Genomic DNA, 22130 nt, shown 5'->3' with positions numbered 1-22130 from the left:
TCCCTCTCGCTTCTCCTCTTCCTCTCTGGATGCCGTCAGTTGTTCTTATCCACGCACACACTACATTACCCAACATGCAACCGAGAAAAGCGCCCTTCTGAGAACTGCCTGTATGAGCTTATTGTTGTTAAAATTGCCCATAATACACTAGAATGTGTCCCAAATATATTTTTGCACCATTAAATACATTAAATTGTATCAGATAAAATTACATTCCAACTATTTGAGAGAAAATTATGTCCATTCTTAAGGCAAGGTCCTCACATTGCGATTGCCATCTCGTACGGTGAGCTGTCCAACAGATCAGATGTGAGGAGAAGTTAACGAGTATTAGCTAGCACTCGTCTCTTTACGGAGTCAAAATCTATTGTTATTTCCCGCTTGTTCCGTGTGCGGTGAAGACAGCAGGAGACCATGGACGTGGTCCGGGGGTTATTGTGCCTGTTCTCGGTGCTGGTATCTGAGATGTTCATGGTGGCCGCGTTCTCCCAGAGCCTGGACAGCGACTTCACATTTACACTCCCTTCCGGACGGAAGGAGTGCTTCTTCCAGACCATGAAGAAGGACGCGTCGCTGGAGATAGAATATCAGGTTCGAGGGGTTATTATCGGTTGAAAGTGTGAACCAAAAACGTGTAAATGAGCAGATACATTTGCTAGAACTCACGAGGGCAGCTTTGTAGACAGTCTACTAATAATATCAACTTGTATTCGTCACATGCTTCGTATACAGGTGAGACTAGAAGTGAAATGCTTACTTACGGGTCCTTTCCAACAATGGGTGGGTATAATTTGTGCAACTTTCCAACAGGAATCTGTTCCAAAGGCTTCGTAAATAACAAGGTTGCCAACAAACAACGCATACAAAGTTGTATAGCGGCAGAATAAGGTACCAGGTAGGGCTATTTCATTAAGTTTTTCACTCACCACGTTTATTCCGAAAAATGTCTGTCCTCACTCTGGTTACCTATGGAGAAACATTAAGAATAAGCTACGTGGTGAGTTGATGCCTATTCCCCAGCTAGTTAGCTAGGTGAATTGATCATGCTACTTTGTATGCGTTGTTTGTAGGCAACCTAGTACTTCAAGAGGTTTTTGGAACAGATTCCTGTTGGAACGTTACACAAATTATACCCACCCCTTGGTTATATGCACGGGGTATGAGGTAATATGTACATATAACTAGGAATAAAACTGACAGATAAACAGTAGCAGCAGCAGATTATGTGATGAGTCAAAAAGTTATTTAGCAGTTTCATGGCTTGGGGTAGATGCTGTTCAGGGTCCTGTTAGTTCCAGACTTGGTGCATGGTGCCATGAGTTAGTAGAGAGAACAATCTGACTTGGGTGGCTGGAGTCTTTGACCATTTTTAGGGCCTTCCTCTGGCACCACCTGGTATAAAGGACCTAGTTGGCAGGGAGCTAGGCCCCAGTGATGTACTGGGCCATATGTACTACCCTCTGTAGCGCCTTGCTGTCGGATGCCAAGCACTTGCCATACCAAGCGGTGAAGCAACAAGTTAAGATGTTCTCAATGGTGCAACTGTATAATTTTGTGGATCTGAGGGCCCATGCCAAATCTTTAAAGCTTCCTGAGCCACAGTAGCCATTATGGAATTGCACAGCTGATGCAGCCATTCCAAAATGGCTACGGTGGCTACTGCTAGTTAGCATGAGGACAAAAAGGTCCGTTTTCTGGGAAAACTAGCAGTATTTCAAACTTGTATCAGTGTGGCCATAGGTACAATTTCGAGGAAAGTGGCATATCCGATCCCTGCATTGATGTATGTTTTCTGACCCATATCCCGGCTCCAGGGGTCTTAATGTAACCATGATTGCATTCCGACCTCAGTGCAGCTCAGTGTAAACAACAAGAATAACATGAGGGTCGGTATCTTCTGGCAATCATTTTACCAGACCTAGCTATAGGCCTAAAGCTCTTTTCAAAGAAAAAAGATTTTCCATCGTCGGTCCCTGTTACTCCTCTTTCGTTGCCTAAATGGTGCTCTGCTGATGTGTTTGCAATGTTTTCAAATTAAGTAGTGGCCCTGAATGACATCAAATCAATTAAAATGTTATTTGTCACATGCGCTGAATACAACAGGTGTATTACTGTGAAATGCTTACTTACAAGCCCTTAATTATTATTTGTTGGTTATGAAAATATTTACTGAAGAAACTAAAGTAAAAATAAATACAATTAAAAAAAGCATAAAAAGTATCACAAATAACAATGAGGCTATATATAGGGGGTACCGGTACCGAGTCAATGTGTGGGGGTACAAGTTAGTCGAGGTAATTTGTTCATATAGGTAGGGGTAAAGTGACTATGCATAGATAATAAATAGGGAGTAGCAGGAGTGTAAAACAAAGGGGGGGGGTCAATGCAAATAGTCCGGGTGGCCATTTGATTAATTGTTCAGCAGTCTTATGGCTTTAGGGTAGAAGTGGTTAACGAGCCTTTTAGACCTAGACTTGGCGCTACCACTCAGGCCCACCACTGTTGTCATCGGCAAACTTAATGATGGTGTCGGAGTTGTGCTTGGCCACGCAGTTGTGGGTGAACAAGGAGTACAGGAAAGGACTAAGCACGTACCCCTGAGGGGCCCCCGTGTTGAAGATCAGCATGGCGGATGTGTTGTTACCTACCCTTACCACCTGGGGGCGGCCCGTCAGGAAGTCCAGGATCCAGTTGCAGAGGGAGGTGTTTAGTCCCAGGGTCCTTAGCTTAGTGATGAGCTTTGTGGGCACTATGGTGTTGAACGCTGAGCTGTAGTCAACTAATAGCATTCTCACATAGGTGTTCCTTTTGTCCAGGTGGGAAAGGGCAATGTGGAGTCCAGTAGAGATTGCATCATCTGTGGATCTGTTGGGGCGGTATGCAAATTGGAGTAGGTCTAGGGTTTCTGGGATAATGGTGTTGATGTGAGCCATGACCAGCCTTTCAAAGCACTTCATGGCTACAGGCGTGAGTGCTACGGGTTGTTAATCATTTAGGCAGGTTACCTTAGTGTTCTTGGGCACAGGGGCTATGGTGGTCTGCTTGAAACATGTTGGTATTACAGACTTGGAGAGGTTGAAAATGTCAGTGAAGACACTTGCCAGTTGGTCAACACAAGCTTGGAGTACACGTCCTGGTAATCTGTCTGGCCCTGTGGCCTTGCGAATTTTTACCTGTTTTAAAGGTCTTACTCACATCGGCTACGGAGAGCGTGATCACACAGTCGTCCGGAACAGCTGATGCTCTCATGCATGCTTCAGTGTTGCTTGGCTTGAATCGAGCATAGAAGTAGTTTAGCTTGTCTGGTAGGCTCGTGTCACTGGGCAGCTCGCGGATGTGCTTCCCTTTTGTAGTCTGTAATAGCTTGCCACATCCAACGAGCGTCGGAGCCAGTGTAGTATGATTCAATCTTAGTCCTGTATTGACACTTTGCCTGTTTGCTGGTTTGTCGGAGGGCATAGCGGGATTTCTTATAAGCTTCTGGGTTAGAGTACCGCTCCTTGGAAGCGGCAGCTCTACCATTTAGCTCAGTGCGGATGTTGCCTGTAATCTATGGCTTCTGGTTGGGGTATGTATGTACAGTCACTGTGGGGATAACGTCATCGATGCACTTATTGATGAAGCCAGTGACCGATGTGGTGTACTCCTCAATGCCATCGGAAGAATTGTTGAACATATTCCAGTCTGTGCTAGCAAAACAGTCCTGTAGCTTAGCATCTTTGTCATCTGACCACTTTTGTATTGACCGAGTCACTGGTGCTTCCTGCTTTCGTTTTTGCTTGTAAGCTGGAATCAGGAGGATAGAATTATGGTCAGATTTGCCAAATGGAGGGTGAGGGAGAGCTTTGTTTGCATCTGTGTGTGGTGTATAGGTGGTCCAGAGTTATTTTCCCTCTGGTTGCACATTTAACATGCTGGTAGAAATGAGGTAAAACAGAAGTTTCCCTGCATTAAAGTCCCTGGTCACTAGGAGCGCTGCCTCTGGATGAGCTTTTTCCTGTTTGCTTATGGCCGTATACAGCTCATTGAGTGTGGTTTTAGTCCCAGCATCGGTTTGTGGTGGTAAATGGACAGCTATGAAGAATATAGATAAACTCTCTCGGTAGATAGTGTGGTCTACAGCTTATCATGAGATACTCTACCTCAGGCGAGCAAAACCTAGAGATTTCCTTACTATTAGATTTCGTGCACCAGCTGTTGTTTACAAATAGAACAGCCGCCTCCGGTATATCTTCCGATGCAGCGTAAAACCCGCCAGCCGTATGTTATTCATATCGTCGTTCAGCCACGACTTGATGAAACATAAGATATTACAGTTTTTAATGTCCCGTTGGTAGGATATACGTGATCGTAGTTAGTCTATTATGTTGTCCAATGATTGTACGTTGGCTAATAGGACTGATGTTAAAGGCAGATTACCCACTCGCCGTTGGATCCTTACAAGGCACCCCGACCTACGTCCCTGGTATCTCCGTCTTTCTCCTGTGAATGGCAGGGATGAGGGCCTTGTCGGGTGTCTGAAGTAAATCCTTTGCATCTGACTCATTAAGGATAAAGTCTTCTTCCAGTACGAGGATTAGTAATCACTGTCCAATTATCTACAAGCTCTTTTCGGTCATAAGAGACGGTGGCAGAAACATTATGTACAAAACACACACAATAGCACAATTGGTTAGGAGACTGTAAAACAGCAGCCATCTCCTCCGGCGCCATTGTAACACATGGGTGTTTATTTTGTCCATGTGGGAAAGGGCACTGTGGAGGCGACGTAACATATCTCAACATAGAACTTTGGTAAAACCTCTTATTTTCTTTGAAATAGGCCTAGCTTAACATTTCTGACATTGAGGGATTGTCATACCATCACTGTAGTCGACTTCTAAGTTCCCTATTGTTGTGTCTACCACCATAGACAAGCTATCTCTGTGGCATGCTGGAACCCAACCTCTGCCCTTGGAGTGAAAACAAAACGTTGATAATGTCCTTAGTTTGTGGCGCTGCTCAGTTCTAAATTCTTCATGGCCTCTGTTGAATGTCTGTTTTGAAATACTAATAACTAGACATTTTGAAATTCAGTTTGGAAACCTTGACATTCTTTGCCCCTAAACAACAGATGTGGAAATGCTGAAGGGCGTTACCATGGTAACAGAGTGATGCTGAGACTCATTTGTCACTTAAAAATGTTGATTCAAGTTAAACCATACATCTCTATGCACAAGGACTAGTTAACAATTTCCACAGAAAATGTTACAAGAACATATTTACTTGAAGAACAATGCAGATGCAAAGTTTGGTAACAGAATGACTGTTTGTGCCATTTGTTCCTTCATTCTGTTACCAAACTTTGCATTGTTCTTCAAGTAAATATGTTTTTGTAAAATGTACAGTGGAAACTGTTATAACTAGTCCTTGTGCATAGTGATAAGGTTTGTTTTAACTCTGGACATTTTTACATCACTCTGTTACCGTGAAATTGCCCTGAACTAATGATGAAACTGTAGAGAAAGCGACACCAGGAAGGAACTTATTCTGATACTTTTCAGCAGCGGCTCTCTGACATGTCTCTACTCACTCGTCTCTCCTCTCACCCATCTTACTTGTCTCCTCTGTGTGTCCTCAGGTGTTGGATGGAGCAGGTCTGGACGTTGACTTCAGCCTGTCCTCTCCTACTGGACACGTTCTGTACAGTGACCACCGCAAGTCAGACGGAGTACACACGTAAGACACAAACACGCACACCACCACGCAAGTGTGTAATACACACTCACATGGAGGACACACTCTCTCGCTTACACTCTCCCGGTGTGTTTCCTTTAGTGTAGAGACAGAGGACGGAGACTACATGTTTTGTTTTGACAACTCGTTCTCGGCAGTGTCGGAAAAGATCATTTTCTTCGAGCTGATCATGGACAACATGGAACAGGAAGGGGAGGAGCCAGAGGACTGGAAGGAGTACATCCATGGGACTGACATGTTGGACATGAAGCTGGAGGACATCATGGTGAGGGGCCGTGCTTACACTACACCAAGGCACTTATAGGCTATATACCTTATGGGCCTTGATCAGCCGTAGGTCACTATATAGGGGTTCGGGCGCCATTTCGGACACTCCCCTAGAAGACATGGTTAGGAAACATGCATTGCTTTTATATGGAACAGGACACATGTAAGAGTTCATCTGTAGCACGTCATGCGAGGGGTTGCGATTTCACACACATTTCATAATTCACACGTTCTTCGTTTTTTGAATGTGATACTGGATAATCAAAAAAGAATCCCTGTGTAAATTAGATTAGTAATGGTAGAGTGGTGTATTGTAGGGCTGGGACGTTAGTATCGTGGCAAGGAAACAAAGCACCAAGCAGATTTAACTTATTTAGGAAAACAGCCCTAATGTTGGAAACAAACATTATGTTGTCATCCAGAGTCACATGTATTTATTTTCCAAGCTATATCACACTAACAGCAGGTTTTTAAAGGACCAAAGAGTTTAGTCTGCTTCAGGTTTTCATTTTTGCCATGGTAATAATGTGATATTGGTATCGTTCCGGTCCTAGTGTATTTTGTGTGACAAGGCAGGCAGAAGCTGTCTCGTCTTGAGGCCTGCTGTCTGTTGACATTGGTGTTTTGTCTGTCTTTCTGAAGTAGAGATTGCTGGCATTACAACACGTCAGCTCACATAGCACACAACCACACAGGTGGTGTCACTTTGACACAGCACGCACACTGCCAATACAACGGCACAAGGTCAGAGAGGCCGAGCACCACAGCCATCAATGTCACAACAATAACCACACACGCTCCTGAAAGCAGAATGATTTGATCTTTATACCAGACCCCAACCCCTTGTATCAGGACACAGGCGTCAGTTGGTCAGGGACAGGAAGTGTAAAGTACAACTATGGAGGAAGTCGTGTTTGTCCTTTTGAGGACTCACCGACATGGCGGCTTTGTTAACATGCACCCACCCCTTCCCCCATCCTGTTACCTTGTCTCCAGGGACCTCTCCAGTAGGGAATATCACTGCATCAGTCAACATACATCATCTCTATTCTCCTGAAGTCTGGTCTACTCTGTATTGTTGGATTCTAGTTCCAAGATGCTTCTATGACTAATCAGAATAACCCAAACCACTACCAACCTCTTTGTCCCTCTGCTCTCCAGGACACCATCAACAGTGTTAAAGCCCGGCTGGGGAAGAGCCTTCAGATACAGACGCTGCTCAGAGCCTTCGAAGCCCGCGACCGCAACATACAAGAGTCCAACTACAACCGAGTCAACATGTGGTCCATGACCAACATGCTGGTGATGGTGCTGGTGACGGGGGTGCAGGTCTACCTCATCCGCTCGCTGTTCGACGACAAGAGACACACGCGCACGTAACAACCCGCCCACTGGGAGGGGTCAGGGAGGGACGGGCAGCTCTGTCTGGATCAGCCAGCCAATAGGGAGTGGGGACTGGTGGTGAAGATGTGACCGTAACTCATAGGTACAACATGCACTCACATACATCACACAACCTTAGACACATACCTACCCGTCCAGTCTCATCTGCTCTGTCTATCTAAAACTCCGTGGAGGGTGAGACACCAGCCAGACCTTCAGAGTCATTGGCTTTTAAAAGCGAGCATAACGAACAAGTGTTTACCATTAATATGGTAATGTCACCTCTCAACTTTGTCTTCCAGACACTGAGGTGAGACTGTCCTGTCCGTGTCACATCTTTCAGTCTTCCAGTATATGATCTGTTAGTCATGTTGCCAAGCCTTTTACTGGAGTAGGTTATTGATATACCTTTAGAGATTCTGATTTAGCAGTCTGTGCCATACTACCAAAACTTTGCCTTCCAAACCGTGGCTGAAGTGGACAGCATGTGCACGCACACACACCCCTTTCACTCTCTTTCAGATACACTCACAATCTCTTACCCACACACTCACACATTTCTTCATAGAAACATCTGCTGCCTGCCAGTGCCAGCCCTCCTTTCTCTGGCTGGCCTTTCGGCTGCTTGGTGAGTAGAGGAGAGTAGAGGAGAGTAGAGTAGGGGAAAGGGAATAGTTTCTTCCGTAACCCTCCCACTCCCTCCTCCACCTGACATCCTCCTATAACTCATGTCCTGATGGTCTAATGTCAGACTTAGTGCCAACAGGCGAGTCTGGTTTCAGTCATACAGGCTGATGAGATGAGAATGACCGCATTCTATTTCTAACAACCACACCCTGCACCTCATTGGGGCAGAGAAGGTTACAGGAGAAGGGTTGCTTGGGACTGAATGCAGTTGGGAGATCTACTAATTGACTTATTTGGCTTTATTTTGTAGGTTGTCCAATAGTGTATATGACAGAGCTACAAACTTACACACTTGTGGTTGATACACTGATATGTGCCAAGATTTTGGAGCAGCCAAACAAGTTGTCTGATTGCTCTGTAAACGCTCCCTATATTACAGAAATGTTCCTATAAATACTCACTGTGCTGCTGTGTTGAGTGACACCCCATCTAGTGGCTGGACAGTGAACTGCTCACATGACTATCTCACCTTTAGGACTGGCTTTTACATTTTTTAAATTTATTTAACCTTTTATTTATCTAGGCAAGTCAGTTAAGAACATTCTTATTTACCATGATGGCCTACTTCGGCCAAATCCAGACGATGCTGGGCCAATTTTGCACCACCCTATGGGACTCCCAATCATGTTCGGATGTGATACAGCCTGGATTCAAACCAGGTACTATAGTGAAGTCTCTTACACTGAGATGCAGTGCCTTAGACCGCTGCGCCACTCGGGAGCCCGGCTTTCAACCTATCCCTGCTTTGAAATATGAAATGTTACAGTGATGCAGTATCCACTCTCTTTTACAATGAAAGAATAACAACATAAAATAAGTGATGTTTGAGGGGTCTTGCACTGTGCTATTATGAGCCCCCTCTCAGTTACAGCTACTCAAACCATTGGGCGAGTTAGTTTTGAATAGCATGGTGCCCTGGATGGACAGAGTTTATGTATTTTAGACCATTTCATTAGTCCTTAAGTATAATCTCCACCTACACCGGGCCATGCCAAAATAACTCGCCCATTGTAATGGGTTGTATTGCCACTGCCTCTCTCTACCCACCATTTTGTGTCATTTGTATTTTAGCTGATGCTCAAACAAGCATCACATTGGGTGATTTTAAAAAGTAAAATTAAGAATGTTTTTCATCCACAGAATTTCACTGTTTCTGTTCCAATGTTTTTGTTCCTTTCTAAACAAGACAATATTATCTTTTGAAGAACAGACTCAACTCTTACCCTAGAGATAAGTTGTTTAGGATAAGGTGTTTTATTTTACTCATCTGATGGAACAAGGAGAGGAGAAAATATTCTGGGATATTTATCAGAATAATGTTCTGTAGATGTAAATGTGTAAATTAAACAATCCTGCTTTTCTGAACATGTCACGTTGTTTCCTTTGACTTCAAATGGGTGGTAGGTTGATGAGAAACTTTAGACAGATCCAGCACTTGTCATACAATATTTAATTTATCAGTGGTACTGAAGAGATGACGAAAGCAAAACATTGTTTAAAAGTGACTACATCACACTCACCACTTGGTGTCGCTGTCGAGGAATCATGTCGGTATTGTGAATGAGTTCGCTCTTGCCCCCTTGTTTGAAATTTGGCTAGCCAACATGGCGGACGAGCTGGATGTCGTTGATATCGAAGGAGACGAATATGATCCTGATTTAGGGTAAGAGCGTTTTTCTCTGATGGGCTAAAATTAATATACAGTTTAGATATTTGGGCGATTGAATGAATCAGAGCCATTTAAATAACCCATTTGAAACTCAATAGCAATGGCTAGCACGGTAGACTAGTTAGACGTAGCTAGCTAACGTTAGCTAGCTGATTTCGACAACAGGGTTGTTCAGCTTTTTCAGACGGTTATTCGAGCTATACTGAATAAAAATAAACGCAATGTAGGTCCCATGTATTTTGAGATAAAATAAAATATATTATGTTCCATACGCACAACCCATGCTTACCCCATTCACAGCAACAAAAAACATGTTTTCAAATACAATTGTCTGCTTGTATTAGTCAATTACATAACTACATTTTAAGAAAAGTACATGTCTAAAGATTACTTTTCAACATTGCCTGCTCCTGAGAGTTCTCACTTCTTACAAAAAAAAACGTAATATCAAAGATTTTTAAAACTAACCCAAGATTGAAGGAGCTAGTGAGATCCTATTGGCGCGTTCTAGTATTGATTTGCATATTTCCATTAGGGAACGCCTACTCTGAAGTGCGCTTGTGTAATAACTCAATAAGTAGCCCGTGAACTCCTAAACAATGCACTTTTTAAAACTTTGATAAAGGGTAAATTCTAGAAAACGTAGTTAACTCTGTCAGTTACATATTCTAGTTTCGGAAACAGAAAACCATATGGAGATCAAATGTTTAACCGATTACAAAAGTTGCCAAATCCCTCTAGCTCGATCTTCTCCCACTGTCGGCCACTGGGCTTCCTCTAATCCCCATATTTGGTAGTAAGTGGAAACGCCAATTTGAAGTTTCACATTTACATCCAGTGAAATAAGTATCATTGTTCTGTCTGTGGTAATATTGTAGGGCTTCCCTTTTGCCCCTTTTCATGACAGTGTTAGTAGCCCCGTGAGTGCTAGGTAGATACCGACCAACAACACAAACAGACTGAATAGCTACAAGTAGTAGTGGCGTTATACTAAACAAATTAAAGGGGAACTGCACCTGCTGATTTGGCCTCATTTTTGGGCTTGCTCCTCAACAAATGCTGGCGGCCATGACAGAATCCAAATGTGAGTTGGCTTGGGGGGGGTGTCACCACAAAGACATCCATCTTTCAGAACCCTGCCCTTTCCTCCACTCAATCACAACAAACTAACCTCCTGCAGGTTGAGTTCAATAACTACAGGCAGCTAGATGTATGGTTAGTTGAGTAACACTCAACTCCTGGTCGCAGGATTTGCTAGTAACAACATTGTCACCATCAGTCCATTCTTGTAAAAATGGTCAATTCTGAGAACGCTTTGTCTTGTACAACTGCGGTTCTTCCGCGGGGTGCTGAAATGCATTATTTTAATAAAAACTTATCGAATACAACCACCATTTGGGTTGCTCAACTCAGCGTGAATGTGCATGTGCCAATTGAATCATTTGTGCCTCGTGTTGCTCGTACTTAAACTGAGATTCAGTTGGCACATGAAGTGAAATGGAATCGTGAGCACAGTGATCTGGCTGGTTCCACCAGGCTAGGTATGCCCTGGACATTATCTGTCTAAGAAGTACAAAATAAGCAACAAATAATGTCAGTTTACATCAATTATGTTTACAATTGTGTTATCAAAAGTATCAAAGTAATGAAGTGGGTTACCTTCTGTATTTGTACAAATGATGATCCTGTGAAAGCTGTTGCCGCTGACAGGTGAACATTGCTGGCCAGATACTTGCCAACTTGTGGATGACTGTTCAAGTCATAGGAATGCTCACAGTGAGCGCATGTCTGCATGATGGCTGATGAGGGCTCCCTTGCTGTTTTTCTAAAATGGTGTTGGCTAAGAGGGCCTGTGACAGGTTGATATAATAGACAGCCAAGTGGTACATTTAATTTGGTTCTAAAGAAAGGACAGTACTTTTTGCTAATGCCCTTCACAACCCAAATGACTGTACTAGTTGAATCTGCTTGTCTGGGGAATTGACCTACTTTTCACATAACACACATTACCTGTCGTTGCCCAAGCCAGAGGCCTCATGATGGAGTGTCCTTTTCATAGGAGTCGAGAGAGACTGGCAACAACATGTACTTGTTCACGCATGACACTTCTGAGGTCTTTCCTGACAAGCTGTGAAAATAGCAAGTGAACAGTGAATTAAATCATTTTTGGAGGTCGCTAAACTATTGCAATCACATTGCTGGACATGTTTTGATACCCACCTTCGCTCCTTTTGGTAGATCCCAGCAATCCATTCATGACCAGGGGATCAATCCGGCACCCAACTGTGCACTTTGTCTAACAGGAAGAACTGGGTCAACGATTGTCATCATCCTTAAATTAAAAACATAGCTCGAGAAATAATGTAATCTCGTTTGGAAGATAATTCTATGCTTCACAGATCTAGACTGACTGGCGCCAGATTGGATTAGATTCAGGCCGGTGACGCCGTTACACTATGCAACCAACTGTGACATGTTTTGCTATGGCCCTGGGTTGGTTTGAGTTTGTTGCTGCTAGTTAGTACACTGTTGTAGTCACACATGAATGAACTAGTACCACCATAGCTGCATCAAACATGTATTTGTGCACCTCAGTGGATAATCTGATTGTTTAGTCTAAATTACACTAATTTAGTGGCATGGAAATATGATGACATTGATAAAGGAGGCAAATAATTACTTGGAAACAACTTTGCCGTATTATGATGTCAAATTTACTTTAGTGAGATGTCAGTGTTGCCATTAACTTTACTGTTACTAGCAAAGTTCATTAAAAAAAATGCTAGTACTGCTAACATTAGCTATCTTAAATACAGTTGTCCCTGCCATCTTTGTTAGCTGGCTAAAGTTATACTGCATCTAAAGTCAATTTAGCCACATCACAATCATGACAAAAATGTAACTAATTATTTGCCTTTTGAAATGTTTCCTAGCCAAATCCGAGTTGTATTGAGGTAGGCTTACATTAGCTAGCTAGTTAGGGATAACTATTATCAAGGTATACATAACCAGCAGTCTATGACCTAGCTACCGGTATACTCACCACCACTGGGGACCAACAAACTCCAACCACTTATTCCGCATGATAAGGGTCCTTCGGCAGGGCATGCAAACCATAGTTGGTCAATCCGTATAGGGCTTTTCAGTCTCAAACGGTCATGATCCTTTAAACGTGTTGAAGGCGATGAAACAATGGAGCGCCATTCAATGAGGGGTTTGTTCATCTGGGCCAGATTACCACGGCGGGAGGAGTTTAAACCGGGTAAAAAGTGATTGCTGGGCTGCCTCCCAGGTGTGAGCCAGGTGCCCCTCTGGCCAACGGCGAAGTCGGCTCTAAAAGTAATTGCTTTTCATAAAAACACTTTGTCTGTCTTCCCAATGAAAGCTAGTTTGAAAATTCTAACATTTATTTTATGGAAAAGACGATTCACCTAGCTGCCTTATTGACAACATGACCAAGCGACGCAGATGACTGTTTAATTTGAGAAGAGCGCTCCCCCCTCCCCGCTTTTGCCCGACGACGTGACGTGTGTGGAGGTGACTACTACGCTCCGCCTCTCAGACGCTCCTACTAGGTTCACTCACGCGCAGGTGGTCTTTGCCACCGGATCTTCTCTTGACTTTATACAGGGTGGGTCAACTCCCACCGCACGTTGTATGCCTGGATTATCCTGCGGTATGAGCCTCTTTCCCAATGAGGTGGCCTCCCTGTCTTCCTACCCTAAACTGAGTTGGCAGTGGAGCCCTGAGCTCCGATTGATCAACCCAGGTCACCCCTCTTGGTCTAACCCTGCTTGCCACAGAGGTTAGCTCACTCCTTCCTACTGTTAAAACTTCATGGGTAGTTTGTGGGTAGTTTCTGACAAGGTATACTATGCGTCAACGAGCAATTCAATATTCATTTATAATAAAAATCGGCCGATTAATCGGTAGTGTCTTTTTTGTGGTCCTCCGGTATCGGTATCGGCGTTGAAAAATCATAATCGGTTGACCTCTAGTCTTGATCACGTTGAGGGAGGGGTTGTTGTCCTGGCACCACATAGCCAGGTCTCTGACCTCCTCCCTGTAGGCTGTCTCATCGTTGTCAGTGATCAGGCCTACCAAAGAGGGGTCTGGAGAGGGGCTTAAAAGAGGGGTCTGGAGTTGTGCCTGGCCATTCAGTCGTGAGTACAGGAGGGGACTGAGCACGCACCCCTGAGGGTCCCCGTTGTAATGCTACTTTTCTTCTTTAGCACTTCATTCAACAAATAATGTAACTAGTTAATGAAAACCAGTAACACGTCTCTTTTGGTACCACAGTTTCACAACTGCTGGATTTTAGAGTAAAAAATATAATATAATATATTTTTATTTATTTATTTATTTATTTACAAAAATATATATCTATTTTATACCCCCCTCCGCTCCTTCCCTATCTTTTACATTGGTTTTTATACCCCTTTTTTGCCCAAGCCCATGCCTCCTTTCACTACAGCCACACAACACTTTCTCCCCCCAACACGTGACATTTAAGAAAAGTTACGTAACACAGTAGCTGTGTTCGAATACCCATACTAACATACTGTATACTATATACTTAATGAGTATATACTACATGCTATTAGTTCATTTTAGTATAGTGTAAACAAACGGTATCCTTTCAGTTGAGCGTACTAGCGCCTCATCTGTCTACCGGAAGTTGATGCTGTTGCTATGCAACCTCTTGCTAGCTTGTTAGTGTAACAAATTACTAGCTAGACATTTTACGACTTCGGGTGTGTTCTTAAATTCAATCTGGAGTGCCAGAGTGCGCTCTGGGCATTCGGAAATTCAGAGCGTTTCGCTCTCGGAGCGCACACTGGACACTCGGGCCGAGGAGTATCCAATTCTGTCCTTACAATGGCAGTCAAGCACCCAAGCTAACGTTGGCTAGCTTGCTAGCTACTTCCAGACACAAATGAGAGAGCATTTCACTCTGACCATTTTACTCGCCCTAGCAGAGCTGGTTAGGCATTTTTCATGTTATCCAGAGCGTTGGTGACTGTAACTGTGCTGCTGGAAACAATTTAATTATGCCTTTTTTACCGACGTTTACCGACACCGGCCATATTCAATGGGTGTTGAGCGCTCGTAAATTCATCAGTTATTCTGCGCTCTGGTACCCTCAGACGAGAGTGCTCTGAAATCGGTGTAGATAGCCAGAGTGAATTTACGAAAGCACCTGAATGTCCATTGAGAACGCACAGCGACTATACAGCTAAGCTAAGGATGATCAAGTCAATAAACGTTGGGTAGTTAGTTAGATAGCATATAGTTAATATACTGGCAGGTTTGATGTATTAGTAGCCAACTAACGTTAGGTAGCTGGCTCACATACCGGTACATACCGCTGTAATGATATGCTATGTGGTTCATAAGGATAGCGTAGCTAACAAATTGTCAGCCAACTACGTGTAAGGTAACTTATTTAAAAAGTCATTACTTTATTACATTGCTCAACATTTTCTTAACATTTGTCATAATTATTTAAAGCAATGAATTTGTATCCGCTCTCGTTGGACTTCGGCTGCATATTTTCTGCCATTTTCTTCAAATCTGAATATGTTCTGAAGCCACGCCCATTTTCTGAAGAATTGGATTATGGGCCCTAAAAGCATGGAAATAGTGTCCATTACTTTTATACTTTGTATTTTTAGAATGTAGTATGACATCCGGAACTTTTGGCATGCTAACTATATCCATACTATGACTAATAAACATACTATATACTCAATTTAAGTCACAAATAGTACGGTTAGTATGAGTATTTGAACGCAGCTAGAGTCAGGTAGCACATTGGTTCCTTTGTAGGTGACGACAATCCGTGGTGTCATCTGCTTCATGGCCCATGTGCCATCAGGCAACTCTACCAACTCCATCCCAGGGACGAGGCTTGGCGTTGGTGTCGCCATATTATACGAGGGCGGAGCATCATCTGCATACAGTCTACCCGCACCCGTCATTTCCTCTCTGCCTTTGACGGGGTCTTGCTGCTTGTGGTCGAGGCCTCTTCCTGTCCTTCCGCATTTTGGAGCATCACGTGGAGCTTGGCAAATGGGGGCATGATTAATTCAAAACCAACCTTCATTTACTCGTTGTGACACACTGAGGTTCCAAACCCTGTTTTAGACGAGACTGACTGACAAATGATCTTTATTTAACTTTTGAATAAATTTTGACACTGGAATAAATGTTTGACTCATATCGACGCCACATAGACCGTTTTCAAAGGGATTCGTTGTTTTTTTAGAGGCAGTCGTTATTTAAATGTCTTACCTGTGAGGAAATGTGTAACCTACTTGGACACCGGGTCCCCACAATTTCCCACTCTAACCACAGGGCTCATCTCACAGTCTCAATTTCCCTACGTGGGAGAATTGTGAACCGTAGGTCGGGATTTATTTAACCTGGTTAACATTACATGTACATTATTTCAGTATAACAAAACATTCACGAGGAAGTCGTCGCTTTTGGGGGTCAATGGGAAGGAGTGTTTGTTTCGTGGTCGAGGGGAGTTCCTGCTTATGACGTGAACATCGACTCGTAGTCCACGTGAAACCCAACATCCATGACACGCTCACTCCACTGTCTTTGCTGCAGTGGATGATGATTTTTCTCCAGATCAATCAGAAACTCCTGCTTTTCTGACTTTTATCCTCCATTCATATATAATAGAGACTAACCTATCCCCTAGCCAACATTTAGATTTTCCTGCTTTTCTATGTTCTCCTTGTTATGACATTTGTGAGAGTCGTGCATAGCTACTAACTATAATTCCTATTTCAGGGACTTCGGTGACAGAGCAGCGCTACTCCAGAACCAGTACATGCAGTCAGCATGGAAGACCAATACTGGCGCCCTAGTAAGAAGTGTTGCTACTGAAGAAATATGATGCAATGGAATTTAAGTGGGTACTCTGTGTATTGGTCTGCATGTGTGTGTTGACTCTCTTTCTCTCCTCTATAGCCGTGGGAACTGGACCGCTCCATCAGTGCAGAGAACAGAGAAGTGATCGAGAACATGCTGATGGAGGAACAGTATCCTTCCCATGGACCATAGACACACCCCTGGTCAGATTTTAATGTTTGTTTGTCTGTCTTGATATATGATGTGTTCTAGTCCTTAAGCACTTCTCTAGGTATTATCTGACAGGTAAAGAGATGCCTGAGAGTGTGTGGTCCAACGCTCCAACTAACCCTAAACCCAAATTGAAGAGGTTAGTCAGGTTTCCTTATGTGTGAACTCTTCTGGACATATTGTGTTTTTTCCTGTCTGACATGATACTGTGACTGCCGTGTTGTACCCAGGTCTCCAGCCAAGTCCTCAGCTTCAGGCTCCTCGACAGCCACTCGCTGGTCTCAGCAGGAGAAGGTGCTGTTTGAGACAGGACTGGTATGACCCTCTCCTTTCCCCTCTCCTTTCTCCTCTCCTCTCCTGTCTCATTGATCTTAAATGACTCCCTACTTTTTATATGCCCTGAACCCGCAGGCTCAGTTTGGCCGTAGATGGACTAAGATCTCCAAGCTGGTAGGCAGCCGGACCGTTTTCCAGGTGAAGAGCTACGCCAGACAGTACTTCAAACACAAGGTAACACTGTCCTCTAGTCTACACCTCTCCCAGCTCAGCCAACCAAACTATATTTGAGATATCCTCCAGTCTCTGTCCTCTCTCATCATCCTCTCACCATTTGTCTCCCCCTCCTCTCTGCCTGCAGACTAAATCAGAGGGCAATACTACTGCTGTGGCGCCCCCTACAGCCCCGGGGGTGTTAGGCCATGTCCCAGAGACAGGCTCAGCATTCTCCACCTCTGGCCTGTCTGTCCCCAGCCATCTGTCAGCTCTGACCAACGTTGTCCGGATAGAGAGACTGGGTGACGAAGAGGAGGAGGAGGTGGACATCACTGATGACCTCAGCGATGAGGGAGGGAGTGGAGCAGGAGTTGGAGTGATAAGAGCAGAAAATGGACGAGAAAACAGAAGGATTGAGGGGAAGGGAGAGGACCTTCAGGCAGGAGTTAATACTGAGACATGTGAGCCTGGAGCCCCAGAGGAGCTGGACAACCAGGGAGAGACCCACCAGGACCAATCCAACAAGACACTCCCCAGGCTGGGAGAGACTGATCAGGAGCAGCCTAACTGTAGCCCTCCATCCTCTCTCACAGCCCCCTCCCCCTGCCTAGCAGAGCAGGCCCCCAGTGGACAGTGTGAGGGGGGCATCGCTGAGCCCCAGAGGGACCCAGTAGAGTCTGGAGAGGAGACGGGGGGGCCTAGGTGGACAGAGGCAGGGGAGGGGGATGAGTCTGAAGAGGAAGAGGAGGAGCTTAAATACCCAGAGCAGGAAGTGGAGCTGGACCCGGCAACCATCACAGAGGAGGAGAAACAAGCTATCCCAGAATTCTTTGAGGGACGACCATCCAAAACCCCAGGGAGATATCTGAGGATCAGGAACTACATCCTGGACCAGTGGTACAGACACACACACACACACACACACACACAACCAATCAGAGACATCAAGGTTTAATTTTCAACATGCTTTTTGTGTGTGTTTGTCTCAGGTTGAAGAGTAAGCCCAGGTACTTGAACAAGACGTCAGTGCGTCCTGGCCTGAAGAACTGTGGAGATGTGAACTGTATTGGCAGAATACACACCTACCTGGAGTTGATAGGAGCCATCAACTTCAACTGTGGTAACTAGGACTCACCTCCTGTGTGTCATTAATTGTCTCTTTCTTTTTCTCAGTCTCTCTCTCTGTCTCTCTTACTTGTGCACATTTTTCTGATTACATTTTTTTGTCTGATCTGTCTATTCTGTCTCCCCCTTCATCCAGACCAGGCGGTGTATAACCGTCCCAGGATGGTGGATCGGTCCAAACCCAGAGACAGCAGAGACACTCTGGAATACCAATTGGCACAGAGACTACAGAGCATGGTGAGACAACCCATGACCTCTGAACTCTATATCCTCTGACCCCCTACTATCCCTCAGACCACTCTAGCTGGCCCAGACGGCAACACTTAGCTACGTTAGGTATTTGTCAGGCTTATATGTCATTTATTTGATTTATTAAAGGTCCCTATACACTACTGTTGTATTTATATTACAGTTCTATGTCAGGTGCATGATGGCTCTTCGTCAGGTGTATGTGAGGTGTCTGGGACCTGTTATAGGTGTATGACATGCTGTTAATGGGTTGTTGATTGGTTGTGTGTTGTAGCGAACCAGGAAGCGTCGTGTGAGGGACGTGTGGGGGAACTGGCGTGACGCTAAAGACCTGGAGGGACAGACATACGAGCATCTGAGTGCAGAGGAGCTAGCCCTGAGGAGAGAGGAGATGAGACGGCAATCTAAACCCTGTAAGGTCTCCAGGCACAGAAGGTGAGTGGGGGATGTATACTACCACTTATACGTGTGTGTGTGTGTGGTCACAAAATACTGTGGTTCCTTATAAATGTGTACTGTAGATGACATGCATTAAAAGTCTCTCTCCATCATCAGGTTGTTGGATCCGTTCCAGTTGATTCCGTGCCGTGTGTTTGGAGAGGACAGACCGGAGCCCTTCCAGGTGATGGTGTGTGCTGAGGCTCTCCTCGTCATGGACATGGTAGGTACATATATTTAATGAAGTACTCTCTTCATAAAGTACTGTGTAATAGAGTACTATCTTATCTAATATAGCAACTCTGTTTACACATGGACACACAGAGAGAGATATCAGTGTGGGTTGTTTACCAAGGCTTAGGTCTAAGGGCTCAGTGTCTTTTTTTTGTTTGTATTTTTACCCAGCATGCTCATGTGTCAATGGGAGAGGTTATCGGCCTACTGGGAGGAGCTTACAGCGAGGAGGACAAAGTCCTGAAGGTGATACCACCACCGTGGTGATGATGATGATGATGATGATAAAGAAAATACTGATAACACTAATATATCCCGCGTGCGTCTCTCTGTATCCGTGTGTGTCTTTGTCCTAGATCTTTGCAGCGGAGCCTTGTAACAGTGTGAGTACAGGTCTGCAGTGTGAGATGGACCCGTTGTCTCAGACTCAGGCCTGTGAGATGCTGTCTAGCCTGGGATCGGCTGTAGTGGGATGGTACCACTCTCACCCCACCTTCCACCCTAACCCCTCTCTACGGGATATACACACACAGGACCAGTTCCAGGTACATATAGCTGTGTGTGCGCATGTGACTGTGAGTGTGCGCACGTGTGTTCTGACTCTCACTCCTCTCTCTCTCTCTCTCTCTCTCTCTCTCTCTCTCTCTCTCTCTCTCTCTCTCTCTCTCTCCTCTCTCTCTCTCTCTCTCTCAGAGTTATTTCTCTCGAGGCGGAGCCCCCTTTATTGGGATGATTGTGAGTCCGTTTGACCCCGCTAACCCCTCCCCACATTCCCAGACCACCTGCCTGATGGTCAGAGACGACCAAGGACCTACAGGACCACAGAGTACGACACACACGCCTCTTAACATTACCCCTTTTACAACCCATTATCAACCTGGCATATTCATCCTCTCTCTCTCTCTCCTTACCTTTCTCAGAGCTGCCCTACAGGTTTGACTACCAGTGTTCCCAGCAGCAGCCTGACTGGGGCCAGCTGATGAGGAGAGCAGAGTGGATCATCTGCAAATATAAACATGCCCACGGCAGCGTCCAGATGGACAGGCTGTTCCGCAGGGACTCTCATCTCACCTGTCTAGAGAAGGTAGATCACACTGCCTCCCTGGCTCATATCGCTGTCTCACCTATAGAGATAGAGGACTCTAGTGCACAACAGCCAGTTTTAGCATGGGTAGTGCCATTGAGGACTTTCACCATTTAGAAGTCGTTAACTGAGTGGGACTTTCAATGGGTTAAGGAAGGATCACATAATTCCATCCGGTTCATCGGGAGGGATGAACATTCCATAAATGCAGGTGGCATTAAATTGCCAACCTGGTCTTTATACCGTTGTCTTCAAACCGCACTCTAGGTGGCAGTATACACCCTTTCAGTTTGTTTACCAACTCAGTCGCCATAATGGGACAAATACAAAGAAGAGTCCTCTATCATTCTCTATTGTCTAACCCCTCCTCTCTGCTGTCTTGTCTTTTCTCATCTTGCTCTCACCACCCCTGCCTCACTTCTATTTCTCAACCCATGTCTCGCCTACTCTCTCCTTCCTGTCTCACCCTCTGTATCTCTCTGTAGATGATGGCATCTTTAGGGAGATATCTGGAGCCCCTGCCAGAGGAGGGAGATCCCTTCCTTTCCCAGATCCATGCTCTCTTCCAGTCTCACTTTATTTCCGAGCAACCCAGAGACCAGGATGAGGGCGGAACCTCTGGCTCCCCAGAGCCAGTCAACACCCATGCCTTCCCCTTCGCTCAGCCAATCAACGTCAACTTAACAGAAGACACAGGAACACAGGAAAACTGGGAGAATGAATCGGTCTCTCCAACTGATCATTTAGAAACGCCTAATATCAAAACTATTAACTCACACACAGCCAAAGAAGAGATCTTACATCCAATACAGTTTGGTTCTGTGTTGTTGACTGGTCATGATTATCTATTCTGAATCTAATAGGTTTCTTTATGTATCCAGTTCTTAGTTTTTTTGCTCGTTTTTTAGGTTCATTAGTAGGCGTACTTGATTTAGCTCGACTGCAGCTCTCGAGAACACAAGGGGGTTTACATCAAGTCCCCATCTTGGGTTCTCAGCAGATGGTATGGAGTACAGCTGGCTCCATGTGAACTACATTCCCAACTATTTGTTTTAACATTTAGAAACGTTAGTAATCCTTGCGATACGGTTTTGGAAACATTTGGAACTCAACTTTCAGTAACAGCTAAATATAGGATTACTGTACGCAGTTTAGCAAAGTTTCACCGACTGGAACACAGCCTCCAAATTCTGTCTTGTTCATATGAAAGTTAAGTTCAAAATATTTGCAAAACATTCCGTGCGAGGCGTATTTGCGTTTAGGCAGCATTTGGACAGCGTTGGGGAATTTGCCTCACAAGGCTAAAGGGGAGATCCAATGGCTCAAAGTAATTGAATAAGGGTTATCTCAACTGGTACACTAGGTGGAGTTTTTTTCCAAAAGGGAAAACTGTTCTTCCCTGTGGTTGCACCGGGCTAGCTAAATCAAGTGTGCCTACTGTTTTATATGTCTGTATTGAATTAACAAAACCAACAAGTGATGAATCAATATCACATTTTTAAATGTTATTCATCGCATATGTATTGTAGGTTATACCAATCCACCTTTCAAATAAAAGGATTGAAAGTCGGAACATTTAAATGTTTGTGTTTGCACATTTTGAAAAACAGAAAATAGTATGCTTTATCACTGTCGTTATTAAAATGTGCATAATGTAGTGCATGTAATTTC

General features: G+C 44.4%; 2 protein-coding genes across 2 annotated transcripts; both read left to right on the top strand.

Annotated features, from left to right (window-relative positions):
- The first annotated feature begins 277 nt into the window (after positions 1–277).
- tmed5 (transmembrane p24 trafficking protein 5) lies at positions 278–9438 on the top strand. Its single transcript, XM_014169324.3, has 4 exons — positions 278–591; positions 5621–5718; positions 5818–6001; positions 7165–9438. The coding sequence occupies exons 1-4, from the start codon at positions 415–417 to the stop codon at positions 7381–7383; spliced, it is 678 nt and encodes a 225-aa protein (XP_014024799.1). The 5' UTR covers positions 278–414; the 3' UTR covers positions 7384–9438.
- A 201-nt stretch (positions 9439–9639) lies between these two features.
- On the top strand, positions 9640–22032 carry LOC106584267 (histone H2A deubiquitinase MYSM1). The gene is made up of 16 exons (XM_014169316.3): positions 9640–9736; positions 16547–16622; positions 16727–16797; positions 16899–16976; positions 17068–17152; positions 17249–17347; positions 17475–18226; positions 18319–18449; positions 18591–18691; positions 18978–19138; positions 19259–19364; positions 19547–19621; positions 19732–19920; positions 20069–20201; positions 20296–20459; positions 20945–22032. The coding sequence occupies exons 1-16, from the start codon at positions 9678–9680 to the stop codon at positions 21311–21313; spliced, it is 2649 nt and encodes an 882-aa protein (XP_014024791.3). The 5' UTR covers positions 9640–9677; the 3' UTR covers positions 21314–22032.
- Positions 22033–22130: the final 98 nt, after the last annotated feature.

Source organism: Salmo salar, chromosome 23 (assembly GCF_965601325.2).
Source record: "Salmo salar chromosome 23, fSalSal1, whole genome shotgun sequence".
In the NCBI taxonomy this organism is placed as follows: Eukaryota; Metazoa; Chordata; class Actinopteri; order Salmoniformes; family Salmonidae; genus Salmo; species Salmo salar.
Note: the sequence above shows the minus strand (reverse complement) of the source record. Positions and strands in the feature narration are given on the sequence as shown.

Excerpts from the sequence above, each read along its gene's own strand:
- tmed5 (XM_014169324.3), top strand. The coding sequence starts at position 415 with ATGGACGTGGTCCGGGGGTTATTGTGCCTGTTCTCGGTGCTGGTATCT. Across the intron at positions 5,719-5,817 it reads AAGTCAGACGGAGTACACAC|TGTAGAGACAGAGGACGGAG; the intron begins GTAAGACACAAA and ends TGTTTCCTTTAG. Across the intron at positions 6,002-7,164 it reads TGAAGCTGGAGGACATCATG|GACACCATCAACAGTGTTAA; the intron begins GTGAGGGGCCGT and ends TCTGCTCTCCAG.
- LOC106584267 (XM_014169316.3), top strand. The coding sequence starts at position 9,678 with ATGGCGGACGAGCTGGATGTCGTTGATATCGAAGGAGACGAATATGAT. Across the intron at positions 19,365-19,546 it reads CTCTCCTCGTCATGGACATG|CATGCTCATGTGTCAATGGG; the intron begins GTAGGTACATAT and ends ATTTTTACCCAG. Across the intron at positions 19,921-20,068 it reads ACACACAGGACCAGTTCCAG|AGTTATTTCTCTCGAGGCGG; the intron begins GTACATATAGCT and ends TCTCTCTCTCAG.